This window comes from Heloderma suspectum, chromosome 8, assembly GCF_057233095.1.
Source record: "Heloderma suspectum isolate Gila_16-S chromosome 8, 16-S_ref, whole genome shotgun sequence".
In the NCBI taxonomy this organism is placed as follows: domain Eukaryota; kingdom Metazoa; phylum Chordata; class Lepidosauria; order Squamata; family Helodermatidae; genus Heloderma; species Heloderma suspectum.
The window spans coordinates 26252071-26268968 of record NC_139465.1 but is presented as its reverse complement, the minus strand read 5'-3'; the positions used below and the strand labels follow the sequence as shown (position 1 = coordinate 26268968).

General features: G+C 44.5%; 1 protein-coding gene across 1 annotated transcript in view; it reads left to right on the top strand.

The window, feature by feature from the left end:
- Positions 1 to 6742, top strand: part of BEAN1 (brain expressed associated with NEDD4 1) — a 99011-nt gene extending 92269 nt beyond the window's left edge. Inside the window, exon 7 of the mRNA XM_084812887.1 lies at positions 5859 to 6742. Within this exon, the coding sequence (XP_084669013.1) occupies positions 5859 to 6213 (355 nt within the window). The 3' untranslated portion in view covers positions 6214 to 6742. The remainder of the gene's footprint in view (positions 1 to 5858) is intronic.
- Positions 6743 to 16898: the final 10156 nt, after the last annotated feature.

Here is a 16898-nt window from a genome sequence, read left to right as displayed (position 1 = left end):
CTAGATTAAAGAAAATCACTACGGCTCTTGCTTGGATTCCTTTACTTTTTAAAATTTTTATCACAATCCGGCCATGCTTGCCAGGCACTCAGATGGAAGCCACGTGGTCAACTTGTCTTGACAACCCTAACTAGATGGTGATAATATCCATAAAGCTCCCTTTCGTTGAATTAATGGCTTTCTCATGGACCCGAGATCTCTCCGAGCATGTCAGATCGGTTTGACGTGAGAGGCATTTAAAAAATGACAGATATGAAGTTTTAAAAGGGTCTAGATTATATTTGGCTGCCTTTCACCACCTGCTTCTGCTGCATGCAGGTCCATCTGTTGCTTCCAGGGTCTCATCATTTGGCATTGGATGATTTTCAAATATCTCCTACAACTGTGATGAGCCATTCCCATCTGGGTCTCAATAAATTTTATTATCATCATCATCATTTCTATACTGCCCAGTAGCCAAAGTTCTCTGGGGGGTTTACAGAAGATTTAAACCTTAAAAATAAAATATAAAACACAATATAAAAACCCATTTAAATACAAAGGCAATTTAAAACAATCAACAATAGAAATCCCAGGACCTATTAAAATCTTATCATATGCTGTCAAATGCCTGGGAGTAGAGGAAAGTCTTAACCTGGCCCTGAAAGGATGACAATGTTGGCCCCAGGCAGACCTCACTGAGGAGAGTGTTCCATAATTGGGGCCACCACCAAAAAGGCCCTCTCCCTTGTTGCCATCCTCTGAACCTTCCTATTAAAAGTATTGTTGTGTCTTCCTCCAATCATATTCCTAGGGTAATATACAAAAATCATAAAACAATGAAAATGTAAATATAAACAAAAAATACTAAAGGCCACAAAATGATAAAAGTATCGTAAGACAGTGGGATTCAATTTGCATCTAAAGACCTCAGAAAAACAATAAGATCTTTGCCTGGCACCAACATCACAATAAAATAGACACCAGGCAAACCTTTATTGGGAAAGCATTCCACAACTGGGGCACGACCACCGAGAAGGCCCTCTCTGGTAGCCACCCGCCTTGCCTCAGATGGCTGGGCACACATAGCAGGCTCTTCACTGAAGATCTTAGGAACACAGAAATTGCCTTATACAGAGTCAGATCATTGGTCCATCTAGCTCAGTATTGTCAACATTGACCAGTAATGGTTCCCCGGGGCTTTGGGCAAGAGTTTATCCAGCCCTACCAGGAGATGCTGGGGATCGAACCTGGAACTTCTGCGTGCAAAATATGTGCTCTGCCACTGATCCATGGACCCTCTTCTTGTGCAGGTTGGTATGTATGTAGATAGGGGGCCCTCCAGGTGTCCTGCCGGATAAAATCGATCCCAATTTCCCATTCCCCAAATGTCATAATCTAAAAGTCCACATTCTGCAACCAGCATCTGCAAAAACAAAGCAAAATGTTCAGTGTCCTGGCCCTGTTGGTCCCTTACAAACAGGTGACGATTAGATTGATAGATATTGATTGATTGATTTTGATAGATAGATCTTGAGAGAGAGAGAGAGAGAGATTGTTTCCCGAGTTCTGTGGTTCAGTCATCCAGCTCTTTCAGTGCTCTGAACTCTCCTGTCCTGTAGAGGGCGCACTCACATTGCTGTTGCTTCTTTTTCCCATCTAAGTGCATGGCAGCTGATGGCTAAAGCAAAGCTTTCTGCTTAGAGATGGCAGTGCAGACTCCATCTCCCAGGGTGCTTCCACACAGGGCTTTTATGGCACCATTGCTCTACCTCATTCGCAGAATGTCATGGAGGGTGGTCCTGACGACCTCATCTTCAACCCATAATCCTCCCATGTTATCCCACTGTCTCTTTGTTCTTACTGCAGGAAATCCGTGCCTGAAGCGATCCTGTGGCCCTAGGCAATGTCTGGGAGGCAACAGGATATTTCGGATTCCCAGTTCCGAGGTCGCAGACAGCGCTCTGACCTCGGGTCTGGGAACTCCTGCTCCCCTCCTGCTCCCCCTTGCAGTGGGCGTGGAGAGAACTGCACCGGCTGCCTCTCCAAGGTTGCAAAAGCAGCCTCAGAGAGTGTGTGAAGGGGGTGTTTCCATGGGTGGGGCGGGTGTGCAGTATCCCCAGGCCGCTCCAGCCTCCATCCCTCCCCCTCTGAAGTGCCCCAGGCAAAAAGGCCCGTCTACCTAAAATGCCGAGCAGGAGGTGTAGTGGAGGTGACTCTCACTTCCACCACGCCTCCCGCTCCGCATGCAGCGGTCGTAAGCCTCCAAGTTCAGAGCCTTACGAGCTTCGAGGGCGCAGTCGATAGGGTTGTGCCCTGAGAAATGAAGGATGGAATAGCCAGCAGGGTTCCCAAATGCAGCGCTTTACTTTCGCTTATTAAAGCAATGCTTTGGACTTCAGTTCCCAGCACTGCTGACCATTGGCTGTGTTGGCTGGGTCTTCTGGAGGTTGAAGTTCAAAACATCGGGAGATCTACTTTCTGCCCACCCCTGGTCTAAGGGTTAGGGGTGCTTCCAGATGAGGCTTTTATCGTGCAATCGCACTGCCACGTTCATGGGATTTTGTGGGGGCTCCAGATGCCACTGTCTTCCATTCGTGACCCTCCCGTGTTTTCCCACCCCTTCTTCCATCTTTTTTCATTACCCATTTCAGGAGGGGAAGGTGAAATAACTTCATGATGCCTCTTGACTGGTAGCCTAGGAGCATTTGGTCTAGAAGTACCCTCAGGCAGGAGTCTTTCCCAGTCCTATCTGGAGATTCTGGGGATTTAACCTGGGACCTTTTGCATGCAAAGCAGGTGCGCTACCACTGAGCCACAGCTATTCCCCATTAAAATGGGCCTGCACAACATACAGTGCAATGAACCAAACACCGCCCAAGGAGTCATCTTCCATGGCTCACCAAGGGCTCAATAAGCCTGGCTTTCTGCTGCTTGCCTGGGCTGCAAAAACAAGCTAATGTGGCACAAGCCATAATACATGACTGGCAGGCTGTAGATGACGCGGTGTGTTACGATTGGTGCAAGCTTGCATGAACATAGGATCATCGGAAGCTACTTTATACCAGGTCATGCTGTATATCGGCCTGGCCTGGCTAGCAATGGGTCTTCAAGGTGGAAGAAGTTTTTCTCATCACCTGGGGACATGCTGGGGATTGGACCAGGGACCATCACATATGCTCCGCCACTGAGCTAAATGGCCCATCTCCAATGGTGTAGCACAGCTGGGTCTCGCAGGGATGCAGCCCCTGCACACTTTGACTAGCAGGGTTGACAGCATCTGCCACCCCGCATGTACTTGCCTGTTCCCTTGGAGCTTAGCTGCCATCTCCCCCACAGTAGCTGGGGGAGAAGTGAATTTTTCCAGCAACGCTATATTGTTCCCTGCTGTAATGCAAAGTATTGTGGGTGGCTTGGTCTTGAATAGGCAGTTGAGACCCATGAGCTTTATGAAAGACCTTCTCCTGGTAGAGATGAAAACTACTAGAACTGGTTTGGTGACATGGTGCCTGAATTTTGGGGCTGTCCTTGGAGGCGTGGCTATGGGCCTATGGAGATTGTCATGATGAGTGCCTGCACTTCAGAATTTACCACCCTGCCACTGCCCATCACACCCAGTTTTATAAGTCCCCCTCCCCTTTCCCACCTCTCATACACATACACATTATAAGACTAGACAGCTCTTTCGAAGGCAGTCCTTGTGGAAATCTCCCATCTTTTTTCATCATAGGACAATTACAATCCCAGCTACTCTTTAAAATTAAAATGAAAGACACATAGCCTAACATTCTGTTGAATGTTGCCACTTGTGAGGCGGGGATCATGATTAACTGTGTGAAATTATTTTTACTTATTTTACTTATTTATTTACAATATTTATATACTGCTCCACATCTAAGCAGATTCCAGAGTGGTGAACAATAAAAGATAAAAGAATAAAATTAATATTAAAAGGGTCTGAAGGTTTGAGGCCTACAGAGGCAAAGCGGGGGGAGGTCAGGCTTAGAGGGATTAACCCTGAGAGGAGTAGTTTCATTTCTCTGGTTAAGTGTCAGTTTCATTTCTCCACTAAAGTTTCATTTCTCCAGCTTTGAAGCAGTACTTTGGGTTTTGAGGGAGGAGGGTATATAAAGAGAGCCAGTAAGAGCAGACACAGCCAGAGCATGAAGTAAGAGCAGAGTCTGAAGAGTGAGTAGGAAGAAGCAGCCTAGAAAAGTCTAAAGACAGCTAGGGTAAAGGAACTTGTGTTTGCAACATTTATTTTCTTTTGATGCCTTTTGTATCACTCAGCTCTATTGTACAAATACCTTTAGTTGTGATTTGCTAGTTTAAATCTACTCATTGAGGTTAAACCCTGTGTCTAGAGTGTCAGTCACTCCACGTCTACAGCCTAAACCCCACGTTACTGGGAAGAGGAAGCTTAAAAGAAGGAAGGTGTGACTCTTAAGGAGGCAAGAGATCCTTAAGGGGTTGCTCAAGGGGTCCAGGTCATAAGTGGAACCTTGACAAAGGTTAAAAAAACAAACCAGAAATTATGTTGTGCCCAAAATGAGGGTAATCGAAGAGTAAAACTCATATCGTGGATTCTTTAAAAAAAATTACACAGTACTGTTTGGAGGGAAGATTTGTTTATAATCTGTTTCCACCTACAATGTTGCAAAGATGTCTGCACCATCCACTTTACATTCAACCAACACCCCCATCATCACAATACCCCAGCTACCTCCAGGAGTCTTGTTTCTGTCATTGGCAGCCACAGGAATGCAGTCCATGTTTCATTACCTCCAAAGCCTGTCTGAGTAGTGGTCACAGGTTTCTGCATTCTTAATTGCCCATTAGAAACCAACAAAGCAGAATCCTTAAGTCAAGAACTCACAAGGACCTAACGTGTGTATGCTCAGAGAACATTAATTCTACATTAGCCTCAAGGTTATGAGTTGCAATGAATTAGAACAGCTTGGTTTTGATGCCCCAAACAAGGATGACGACGACAAAAATGTGTACAGCTCTTCCAAGTATTCAAAGCACTTCACACACATCATCTAGTTGTGATCCTTACAACAACCCAGTAAGGCAGGTCAGTAGTAAGCCCCATTGAACACAGTAGGGCTTACTTAAGATTAAACACACGTAAGCTAGGACTGTATGCCACTTACTCAGAAGGGAATTACATCAAAATCAATGGTCCTTACTCTTATTTATTTAGTGATTTTCCTTTACAATAAAACGTTTTTTCCTGCCTTCCCATGGATAGTATTAAAGATAATGACTAACACTTTGAAGTAGGCCCAGAAGCTGATGGTAGCCAGTATGGCTGAGCTACAATTGGAGTAATGTTAGGGTGGCCATTTACAAATTGCCCCAAAAGAGGAAATGCATCATCAAAAAAGAGGACTTGCATAAAATGTGAATGTGCTGCTTTAAATGTATAGGTGCAAATTTAGAAGTAATCACTATAATTTAAGTAGAACTACACTACGTCTCACCATATTGGGGAAGACCATGATCAGGTTACCTGTGTGCCTGCCTGCTCACTATCCAGATGCTAACTGTGGATAGGCAACTACAAGGCCCCTGCTCTCCCTTCTTATTACGGTTCTTGATCTTTAAGCCAGACTTGGACGGGACAGTCCTTCAAACAGAAAATGCCTTCAAATAGAAAACTGTCCTCTGACAGCCCTTCAAATACAGGAATGTGCTATTATTTAGAGTGGACATGTGGTACTCCTTGTGACCAGACCCTTTTATCAGATGGACCAAAGAATTTTGTACCAGCTGAAGTCTTTACTTCTCCCTGTCTTTTTACCACCTGTAAGCATGTTTCTCTTCTGATGTTTATGCAGAGCAAAGATAATAAATAAAGACTTTGTTTCTTTCAGCTATGATGAGTGTGTCGGAGTGAGAGCAGCTGAAATCTCCATTCCTACAGATGACCCTCCGCCTTACTCCCTGATAGACCCTTGTCGACAGAATGACTTGTCTATAAACATTCACTGGGAAGAAGAGGAGTCTCTTGGGACTACTACAGAAAGGGATGCTGGGTATTTGGTCAGACTGCAAGACCTGCAGCAGCCCATCCCTTCTGTTTCCTTGTCATCATCATTCCCAATGGAGGCCGCCCCGCCGTACGAAACTGTTGTGTGCGAACAAAACGTCCCCATTCCACTAGTCCCACTGGACGTACTGAAAAATACTACGGATTACTATCAGACCTTTTTCAACAGAATAATGTAAAGGGAAATAATTAACCACCTATGCTTCTGAAGGATTGCTTCAAGGCAAAGACAGGGTGATGATGTGGAACGATAATCACCCACCCATGTACTTTAACAAAACCTTTTCTCTCTTTTCTACTTTTAACAGGGCTGAAATGGGTTAGTTGGGGGGCGGGATGTTTGGGGGGGTTTTACACAAAATTTTGAAAGTTTACCTACATGTTCATCTTCATGGTTTGGCTTGTTCCCCCCAAAATGTAATGCAATGCAATTGCTAGGGTACTTAGGCCTCTCTGTAGCATTTGAAAGCATATCAGACTAAAGCACTTGTAGGATAGATATACTGTATGTTGTATGGTCAGGTTTGTTATGGTGCTTCGCATGTCTTAGAACAAAAGGAATAAGATATACAGGGTTTTCACCCATCTTTTTAAGCATTCTGAGTAGGTGTTAGTAATAAGAGAAACATCAATAGTTTGCAGTATTGGGGGAAAACGTGTATTCATGTAGATCTAGAGCTCAGCTCAGGAGAGATATAAACATTTTCTTAGCTAAAAAGCTGTGTCACAATTATTCCCATTTTACAGATGAGGAACTGAAGGTGAGAGAGGTTTCCCAGTTAAATTCCTAACTGAGCTTGGATTTGAACATAAGTTCAAACCCAACACTCTATCCACTTGCTTTCAAAAACCACCACACACACACACACACACACAAGGATCAAACTGTCAAGTGACATTTACTATGATCCAATGAGTGATTATTGTGTTACATACCAAAGAACTGGAACACAAAGGAGAATTGCATTTCCCTATTCTTACTGTTGCTGTTGTTGCTGAAGAGTCAGTGCGATGCAATGGGTAGAGTGGTGGGTTTAGAGTATCAAAAACCCAGGTTCATATTCTTTCTTATCTCATTTCCAAAGCTTACGAGAGCCCTTTTCTAGCATTCTCCCACAATATCTCTGGGAAGCCTTTCCTTTGTGATCTGTCCATGGCATCTGCTATTCAGAGGTATACTGCCTCTGTTCTTGTTAGGGATGTACAAAAGTCACTTACCTTTCCGCGGATTATGTTCATGGTGGGGGGGAGGCGTTCCGTCCCTCCCCCCAGAATCCTCGATGGGGGGGAGGCAATCCGGTCCTCCCCCCCGGAATCCTCGATGGCCAGCTGTGCTCGACGGCAGCTCCACAGAGCAGCCGGCCAGGCCCAGGCCAGGGCCATCCGCAGCCAGATTTCCAGCCGCAGAGAGCTCTGGGTAAAAAAAAAAAACCGCGTACGCAAATGGTGTCGGCTACGGCCGCCGACATTTGCGTTCCTTATTTTTCACTGTGTTAGTCTACCTAAATATTTACGTAGACTATTACGGCAAAAATAGAGGGGAATGCAAATAGCATAGTGGTGCTATTTGCGTCCCTTTTGATTTGCCATTTTAGCCTACGTAAATATTTACGTAGGCTAAAAACGGCGAAAAATAAGGAACGCAAATGGCGGCGGCCATAGCCACTGCCATTTGCATACGCTTTTTTTTTTTAACCGGGTTGTGATAGGCTACTTAAGTCTTTACGTAGCCTATCACGTCTCTGTAAAAAAAAAAAAAAACCTGACAAGACTGCAAATGGCGGCGGCGGCAGCCAGTCGGAAGACCAGCCGCTGCCGCTGCCGCCCAGAACATCCGCCCCAGGTAAGTCGCGTCCCCGGGGGGATCCGCGGGGGGCGGGGGGTGGCAGGCCATTCCGCCACAGATTTCAGGGGGCTGAATGCACTGGCGTTCGGCCTCACCGAGATCCGTGGCGGAATTCTCTGACATCCCTAGTTCTAGTAGCTTCCATTTAGCAGTCACCTATAATAGCCACTCAGCACCAAACTAAAGAGGAGGTTAATGTGTCTTTGCATTTAACATGCAGGTATGTGTGTTTTCTTAAATGCATATAGCATCAGCTGAGGGAGGGCTGATAATGATCCAGATTGCAGCAGGCATGAACAGGGAAATTAACCCTTCCCACTCCTGCTTGTTGGGGAGTATTTGTTTGTTCGTTTGTTTGCTGCTGCTGCTGCTTCGTTGTTCCTTTTATATGATTCTGTTTTGTTATTAGGATATTCTAATTTTGGATTTTTTATTTTTTAGGAAATCATGCTCACCCCTTTGACAACACAAGTTGAAATGTGGTGTAGTGCTTAGAGTGTTGGACTACAACTGAGGAAACTTGGGTTCCAGTCCCCACTCTTCACATGAAGCTCACTGGGTGACTTTGGGCGAGTCACTGACTCTCAGCCTAACCTACCTCACACAGTTGTTGTGAGGATAAAATGGAGAGGAGGATCATGTATGCCATCTTGGGCTCCTTGGATTAAAGGGCAAGATATAAATATAACAAAGAAAATAGTATATAAATGTCACCAGTGTGCTGCCCTCAGTACCCCACCTCCTCATTGCCACTATCACCACTACCCGTTTTCTTGCCTTCTCTCATTGGGACCAATCCACACAATTACCCAGAGGTAAAGGACAGGGGAAGTGGAGGATGCTGCCGCTATTCTGTCTCTCCACTCTTGTCACCGCTTGCATGCTCAGAAAAGGCAGGTAAACAGGCAGTGGAATCAAAGAGGAACTGGATCTTGTATTTTATAACATCACCCTCCCAGAATCCTTTGCAGTCACAGAAGTTCCTGTGCAGAGGATGTTTGGCATACAAATCTCTGTGGGATGGGTTCTTTGAAACTAGAAATGTTGAAAATCACTGACAAGAGGATAATTAAGATTACCAGGAGAATCGGAAAACCCAAATTGAGATCCTGGAAATCTATTGGTTTCCATACACATTTTGCTACTTTTCCATTCTGTGCTTTTTAAAAAATTGTGTAGGGTTTTTGTTGTTGTTGTTTTTGTTTGTTTGCAATCTAGAAATTTATTTATTTATTTACCACCTGGAGATGATAGCAGTGTTAGTCTGCAGCAGCAAAAACAACAAAAAGTCTTGTGACACCTTAAAGACTAACAGATTCACTGGGGCTGTTTTTGCACAACACAACAGCCTGCTGTGGGTTATTTAACCCACAGTGAGGCTGCAGCATGTGCAGACCACCATTTTGAATATGCAACCCACACTCAGGGGGTTGTCATGTCATGCCAACCCACCGAGTGTTGTGTCTTGCAAGGGGTAAACAATCTGTGCATAACCCATGTTCTGTTTAATCCTCACATAACCCAAGCTCATCAGGTTCACACAACACAGCAACCCCCAAGCTGGGGTTGGATGTACAACCTGGCACCAGCAGTCACTGCAGCTTGTCATGGGTTAAATAACCCATGACAAGCCGCAGTGTGTCCTCCAAACCTGTCTATTGTGGCATAAGCTTTCATTGATTTGGGTCAGGACTGGTCCTACCATTAGCAAGTGAGGCAGTAAGATGTTGGGTGTCATGACAGGGCAGTAAATTAAATAACCAACAATTTATTATTGTATTTTAACTACCAGGGATAGGGATAGAGGTGCCTGTGGGATTTTCTCCCTCATGTGCCAAAATAATGTGGCTCACTTCGGGTACTGTGCACCTTGACTTGAGTGGGTAGGAAGTGCCATTTGCCTCAGGCAGCAAAATGACTTGGGCCAGCCCATGTCATATAACAGATATATGACATGTTATCCTTAATTTGCACGTATACAAAGAGTGAGGGGCGTATAGAGGAAAAAACTATAAACAGTGGAGTCAGTTAGTAATGAAATGCAAACAGTACGGTCTGTGACAATTCTATTTACAGCTTAGGATAAACAAATCATTAATTCATGCCACTACAGAAATGATTAAGATTTTATTGTATTACCATTCCAAAACGAGAGAGGCAATAAAAGTCATCTGATAGCTTTTATTAGACCACAGTGTTTTGGAATCAGAAAGGTGCAAGCCATCACATTAACACAGAACTGCAAAATCTGCAATTTCTGCAAAATCAAGAATTCTGTGTAACCCTAAAACTTACCATGTATTTATTTCTTATTCTAAACATTTGATTTGGTGTTCAAAATGTTCACAAATTAATCCACGCATCAGCCCTGGGCTTCATCTGTGATAGACAGTTAGGAACAACAACAAAATATCCTCTGATATGAAGGCATGTTCTTAGGTGGAACGGCGAGCGTTCCTCTCTCTTCCCCTGTTTTCTGTCAGAGCAGCAACTTTGGATCCTGCACATTTTCATTCATCGTTTCTCTCTGAAATGCTTCCAATCCAAAATATCCCTCAGTTTGCTGAGAGAGTCACCAGATGTATATGGGGGGGGGGGAAGCCAAATTGAACATCCCTCCTGAAGGAAATTGCATGATGACTTCTGAACAAAATGATGATTATAGTTACTGAAAGTCACGTCACAAGAATGAGACGCCTTTAAAATTCTCATGATAGTTGTTTTCATTTAGAAACTATGTTCAAAAGACCCATCTGTACTATAACTCATACATCAGATCTGTGTAATAACAGTGGAGGCTGGTGGCTCCAATGTCCGTGGAGCAGTGAATCCACTCTCGGTTTCAGTCAGAACCAGTCAGAAATCTAAAGGAGATCCAAACACCTTGAATAGCTCCTTCAGAGTTTTGATTGAAACCCGGAGTGGATTCACTGCCCCATTGACATCAGAGCCACTGCGTAATGATATGTCATTTCTGCTCTACAACATTATAGCATTGACCCTTTAACAGCTGTCTAATTAAATCAGGCTTCCTCAACTGATGCCCTCCAGATCTTTTGGACTACAGCTCCCAGAATTCTTGACCATTGATCATGCTGGCTGGGCCTCATGGGAATTTAAGTCCAAAACATCTGGAGCACACCAGATTGGGGAAGACTGAATTAGATCATGAAAGTCAATATATATCTTGCTAATTTGATATAGCATCTGGGAGATGGCAGAGATCTGTAGTCTTCCTAAATTTGCCCCCTGCCCTACATAGGGGCTAAAGAAAGAAAAAGACTCTATGGGTGTAATGATAGGGTTTCTTTTAAAACCCATGCATTTGTGGGGGGATGGGGGAGAGATAGGAAAACAAGCAGCTGGGAGGGAAAAGTTTAATCCAGGGGTGCAAGAACTTTTTCAGCCTTGGGGCCAAATTGCGAAATGGGAAAGGCTAAATGTGATTATAACCATTTTAAGCCTACTCAGAAGTAAGCAGGACGAAATTGAACAGCAGCACTTTTAAATAGCATCCCAAATATCAGGCCTCTTCAGTTCAGTTCAGTTCAGTCGTTCAGTCGTGTCCGACTCTTCGTGACCCCATGGACCATAGCACGCCAGGCCTTCCTGTCCTGCGCTCTCTCCCGGAGCGTGCTCAAGTTCATATTCATTGCATCCGTGATGCTATCTAGCCATCTCATCCTCTGCCGTCCCCTTCTCCTTTTGCCTTCAGTCTTTCCCAGCATCAAAGGTCTTTTCCAGGGAGTTTTCTCTCCAAAATATCCAATAAATGGCCAAAATATTGGAGCTTCAGCTTCATTATCTGTCCTTCCAATGAGCACTCAGGGTTGATTTCCTTTAGGATTGACTGATTTGACCTCCTTGCAGTCCAGGGCACTCGTAAGAGTCTTCTCCAGCACCACAGTTCGAAAGCATCGATTCTTCGGCGCTCAGCCTTCCTTATAGTCCAGCTCTCACAGCCATACATTACTACTGGGAAAACCATAGCTTTGATTAGACGGACCTTTGTCGGCAAGGTGATGTCTCTGCTTCTTACTATGCTGTCTAGGTTGGCCATAGCTTTCCTCCCAAGGAGCAAGCGTCTTTTAATTTCATGGCTACAGTCACCGTCTGCGGTGATCTTGGAGCCCAAGAAAGTAAAATCTGTCACTGCTTCCATTTCTTCCCCTTCTATATGCCAGGAGGTGATAGGGCCAGATGACATGATCTTCGTTTTTTTAATGTTGAGTTTCAAACCAGCTTTTGCACTCTCCTCTTTCACCCTCAACAACAGGCTCTTGAGATCCTCTTCGCTTTCTGCCATTAGGGTGGTATCGTCTGCATATCGGAGGTTGTTGATAATTCTCCCGGCAATCTTAATTCCGACCTCTGATTCATCCAACCCGGCATTTCTCATGATGTACTCTGCATATAAGTTAAATAAGCAGGGTGACAATATGCAGCCTTGTCGTACTCCTTTCCCAATTTTGAACCAATCGGTTGTTCCATCTCTGGTTCTTACTGTTGCTTCTTGATCCTCGTACAGGTTTCTCAGGAGACAGGTAAGGTGGTCTGGTACTCCCATCTCTTTAAGAATTTGCCACAGTTTGTTGTGATCCACACAATCAAAGGCTTTAGCGTAGTCAATGAAGCAGAAATAGACGTTTTTCTGGAATTCTCTTGCTTTCTCCATGATGCAGCGAATGTTGGCGATTTGATCTCTAGTTCCTCTGCCTCTTCGAAACCCAGCTTGTACTTCTGGTAGTTCTCGGTTCGCATACTGCTGAAGCCTAGCTTGTAGGATTTTGAGCATCACCTTGCTGGCATGTGAAATGAGTGCAATTGTGCGGTAGTTTGAACACTCTTTGGCGTTGCCCTTCTTTGGAATTGGAATGTAAACTGACCTTTTCCAGTCTTGTGGCCACTGTTGAGTGTTCCAGATTTGTTGGCATATTGAATGCAGCACTTTAACAGCATCATCTTTTAGGATTTTAAATAGCTCAGCTGGAATACTGTCATCTCCGCTAGCTTTGTTGTTACTAATGCTTCCTAAGGCCCACTTGACTTCACTCTCTAGGATGTCCGGCTCAAGTTCAGTGACCGCACTATCATGGCTATCAGGGACATTCAGATCTTTCCTGTATAGTTCTTCTGTGTATTCTTGCCACCTCTTCTTAATCTCATCTGCTTCTGTTAGGTCCCTGCCTTCTTTATCCTTTATCATGCCCATCTTTGCACAAAACGTTCCCTTGAGATCTCCAAATTTCTTGAAGAGATCTCTAGTCTTTCCCATTCTGTTGTTTTCCTCAATTTCTTTGCATTGTTCATTTAAGAAGGCCTTCTTGTCTCTCCTTGCTATTCTCTGGAACTCTGCATTCAGTTGGGTATATCTTCCCCTTTCTCCCTTGCTTTTCGCTTCCCTTCTTTCCTCAGCTACTTGTAAAGCCTCATCAGACAGCCACTTGGCTTTCTTGCATTTCTTTTTCTTTGGGACGGATTTCGTTGCTGCCTCCTGAACAATGTTACGGACCTCCGTCCATAGTTCCTCAGGCACTCTGTCTATCAGGTCTAATCCCTGAAATCTATTCCTCACCTCCACTGTATATTCAGAAGGGATATGATTTAGGTCATACCTGAACGGTTTAGTGGTTTTCCCGACGTTCTTCAATTTAAGCCGAAATTTTGCAAGAAGCAGCTCATGATCTGAGCCACAGTCAGCTCCAGGTCTTGTTTTTACTGACTGTATGGAGCTTCTCCATCTTTGGCTGCAAAGGACATAATCAATCTGATTTCGATACTGACCATCTGGTGAGGTCCATGTGTAGAGTCGCCTCTTGTGCTGTTGGAAAAGAGTGTTTGCTATGATCAGCATGTTCTCTTGGCAAAACTCTATTAGCTTTTGTCCTGCTTCATTTTGTACACCAAGGCCATGCCTGCCTGTTATCCCGGTGATTTCTTGACTTCCTACTTTAGCATTCCAATCCCCTACGATGAAGAGGACATCTTTTTTTGGTGTTAGTTCTAGAAGGTGTTGTAGGTCTTCATAGAACCGATCAACCTCAGCTTCTTCGGCCTCAGTGGTTGGGGCATAGACTTGAATTACTGTGATGTTGAATGGTTTGCCTTGGATTCGTACTGAGATCATTCTATCATTTTTAAGATTGTACCCCAGTACTGCTTTTCCCACCCTTTTGTTGACTATGAGTGCTACTCCATTTCTTCTAAGGGATTCTTGCCCACAATAGTAGATATGATGGTCACCTGTATGAAATTCGCCGATGCCTGTCCATTTTAGTTCGCTGATTCCCAAGATGTCGATGTTCAATCTTGCCATCTCATGTCTGACCACCTCCAGCTTACCTTGATTCATTGATCTGACATTCCAGGTTTCTAAACAATATTGTTCTTTACAGCATCGGATTTTCTTTTCACCACCAGACACATCCACAGCTGAGTGTCCTTTCGGGTTTGGCCCAGCCGCTTCACTCTTTCTGGCGCTACTTGGAAATACCCTCTGCTCTTCCCCAGTAGCATATTGGACACCTTCCGACCTGAGGGGCTCATCTTCCGGCGTCATATCTTTTAGCCTTGTGATACTTCCATGGGGTTTTCTTGGCAAGAATACTGGAGTGGGTTGCCATTTCCTTCTCCAGTGGACCACATTTTGTCAGAACTCTCTGCCATGACCTGTCCGTCTTGGGTGGCCCTGCACGGCATAGCTTATGGCTTCACTGAGTTACGCAAGCCCTTTCGCCACAACAAGGCAGTGATCCATGAAGGGATCAGGCCTCTTACAAGTAAGCAAGTCTCCTGCCTGCAAAATTCACACCTCAATTCTGTGCAACAGCTCTCCTGCCTACAAAATGCAAAGTGCAAAATCTTTGCAACAGCTCAATTCTTTGCAGGGTATTTAAAGGTTGATTGCCTTTAAACAGCCTCTTATCTCCAGTCAGTGATCCTAGATAACAGCAAGAGAAGCTTGTGGTTGGATGGGGAACCCCATGTGGGACGTTTAACCATCGCTGGTTTAACCCCGTGTGTGACCATCTCGATCTGGGCCTCATATGATTGTTGTTGTTCAGTCGTTAAGTTGTGTCCGACTCTTCGTGACCCCATGGACCATAGCACGCCAGGCCTTCCTGTCCTCCGCTCTCTCCCGGAGTGTGCTCAAGTTCATATTCATTGCATCAGTGATGCTATCTAGCCATCTCATCCTCTGCCATCCCCTTCTCCTTTTGCCTTCGTTTTTTCCCAGCATCAAGGCCTTTTCCAGTGAGTTTTCTCTTCGCATTAGGTGGCCAAAATATTTGAGCTTCAGCTTCAGTATCTGTCCTTCCAATGAACAGTCAGGGTTGATTTCCTTTAGGATTGACTGATTTGACCTCCTTGCAGTCCAAGGGACTTGTAAGAGTCTTCTCCAGCACCACAGTTCGAAAACATCAATTCTTCAGCGCTCAGCCTTCCTTATAGTCCAGCTGTCACATCCATACGTTGCTACTGGGAAAACCATAGCTTTGATTATATGGACCTTTGTCGGCAAGGTGATGTCTCTGCTTCTTACTATGCTGTCTAGGTTGGCCATAGCTTTCCTCCCAAGGAGCAAGCGTCTTTCAATTTCATGGCTACAGTCACCGTCGGCGGTGATCTTGGTGCCCAAGAAAGTAAAATCTGTCACTGCTTCCATTTGTTCCCCTTCTATATGCCAGGAAGTGATGGGGCCAGATGCCATGATCTTAGTTTTTTTAATGTTGAGATTCAAACCAGCTTTTGCACTCTCCTCTTTCACCCTCAACAAGAGGCTCTTGAGATCCTCTTCGCTTTCTGCCATTAGGGTGGTATCGTCTGCATATCTGAGGTTGTTGATCATTCTCTTGGCAGTCTTAATTCCGACCTGTGATTCCTCCAACCTGGCGTTTCTCATGATGTACTCTGCATATAAGTTAAATAAGCAGGGCGACAATATGCAGCCTTGTCGTACTCCTTTCCCAATTTTGAACCAATCGGTTGTTCCATGTCTGGTTCTTACTGTTGCTTCTTGACCCTCGTACAGGTTTCTCAGGAGACAGGTAAGGTGGTCTGGTACTCCCATCTCTTTCAGAATTTGCCACAGTTTGTTGTGATCCACACAATCAAAGGCTTTAGCATAGTCAATGAAGCAGAAATAGACGTTTTTCTGGAATTCTCTTGCTTTCTCCATGATCCAGCAAATGTTGGCGATTTGACCTCTAGTTTCTCTGCCTCTTCGAAACCCAGCTTGTACTTCCGGTAGTTCTCGGTTCACATACTGCTGAAGCCTAGCTTGTAGGATTTTGAGCATCACCTTGCTGACATGTGAAATGAGCGCAATTGTGCGGTAGTTTGGCATTACCTTTTGGCAAACTCTTTGACATTACCTTTCTTTGGAACTGGAATATAAACTGACAATTTTCCAGTCTTGTAGCCACTGTTGAGTGTTCCAAATTTGTTGGCATATTGAGTGCAGCACTTTAACAGCATCATCTTTTAGGATCTTAAATAGCTCAGCTGGAAGACTGTCATCTCCGCTAGCTTTGTTGTTAGTAATGCTTCCTAAGGCCCATTTGACTTCACTGTCTAGGATGTCCGGCTCAAGTTCAGTGACCGCACTATCATGGGTATCAGGGACATTAAGATCTTCCCTGTATAGTTCTTCTGTGTATTCTTTCCACCTCTTCTTAATCTCACCTGCTTCTGTTAGGTCCCTGCCTTCTTTATCATGCCCATCTTGGCCCAAAACGTTCCCTTGAGATCTCCGATTTTCTTGAAGAGATCTCTAGTCTTTCCCATTCCATTGTTTTCCTCAATTTCTTTGCATTGTTCATTTAAGAAGGCCTTCTTGTCTCTCCTTGCTATTCTCTGGAACTCTGCATTCAGTTGGGTATATCTTCCCCTTTCTCCCTTGCTTTTCGCTTCCCTTCTTTCCTCAGCTACTTGTAAAGCCTCATCAGACAGCCACTTGGCTTTCTTGCATTTCTTTTTCTTGGGGATGGATTGAGTTGCTGCCTCCTGAACAGTGTT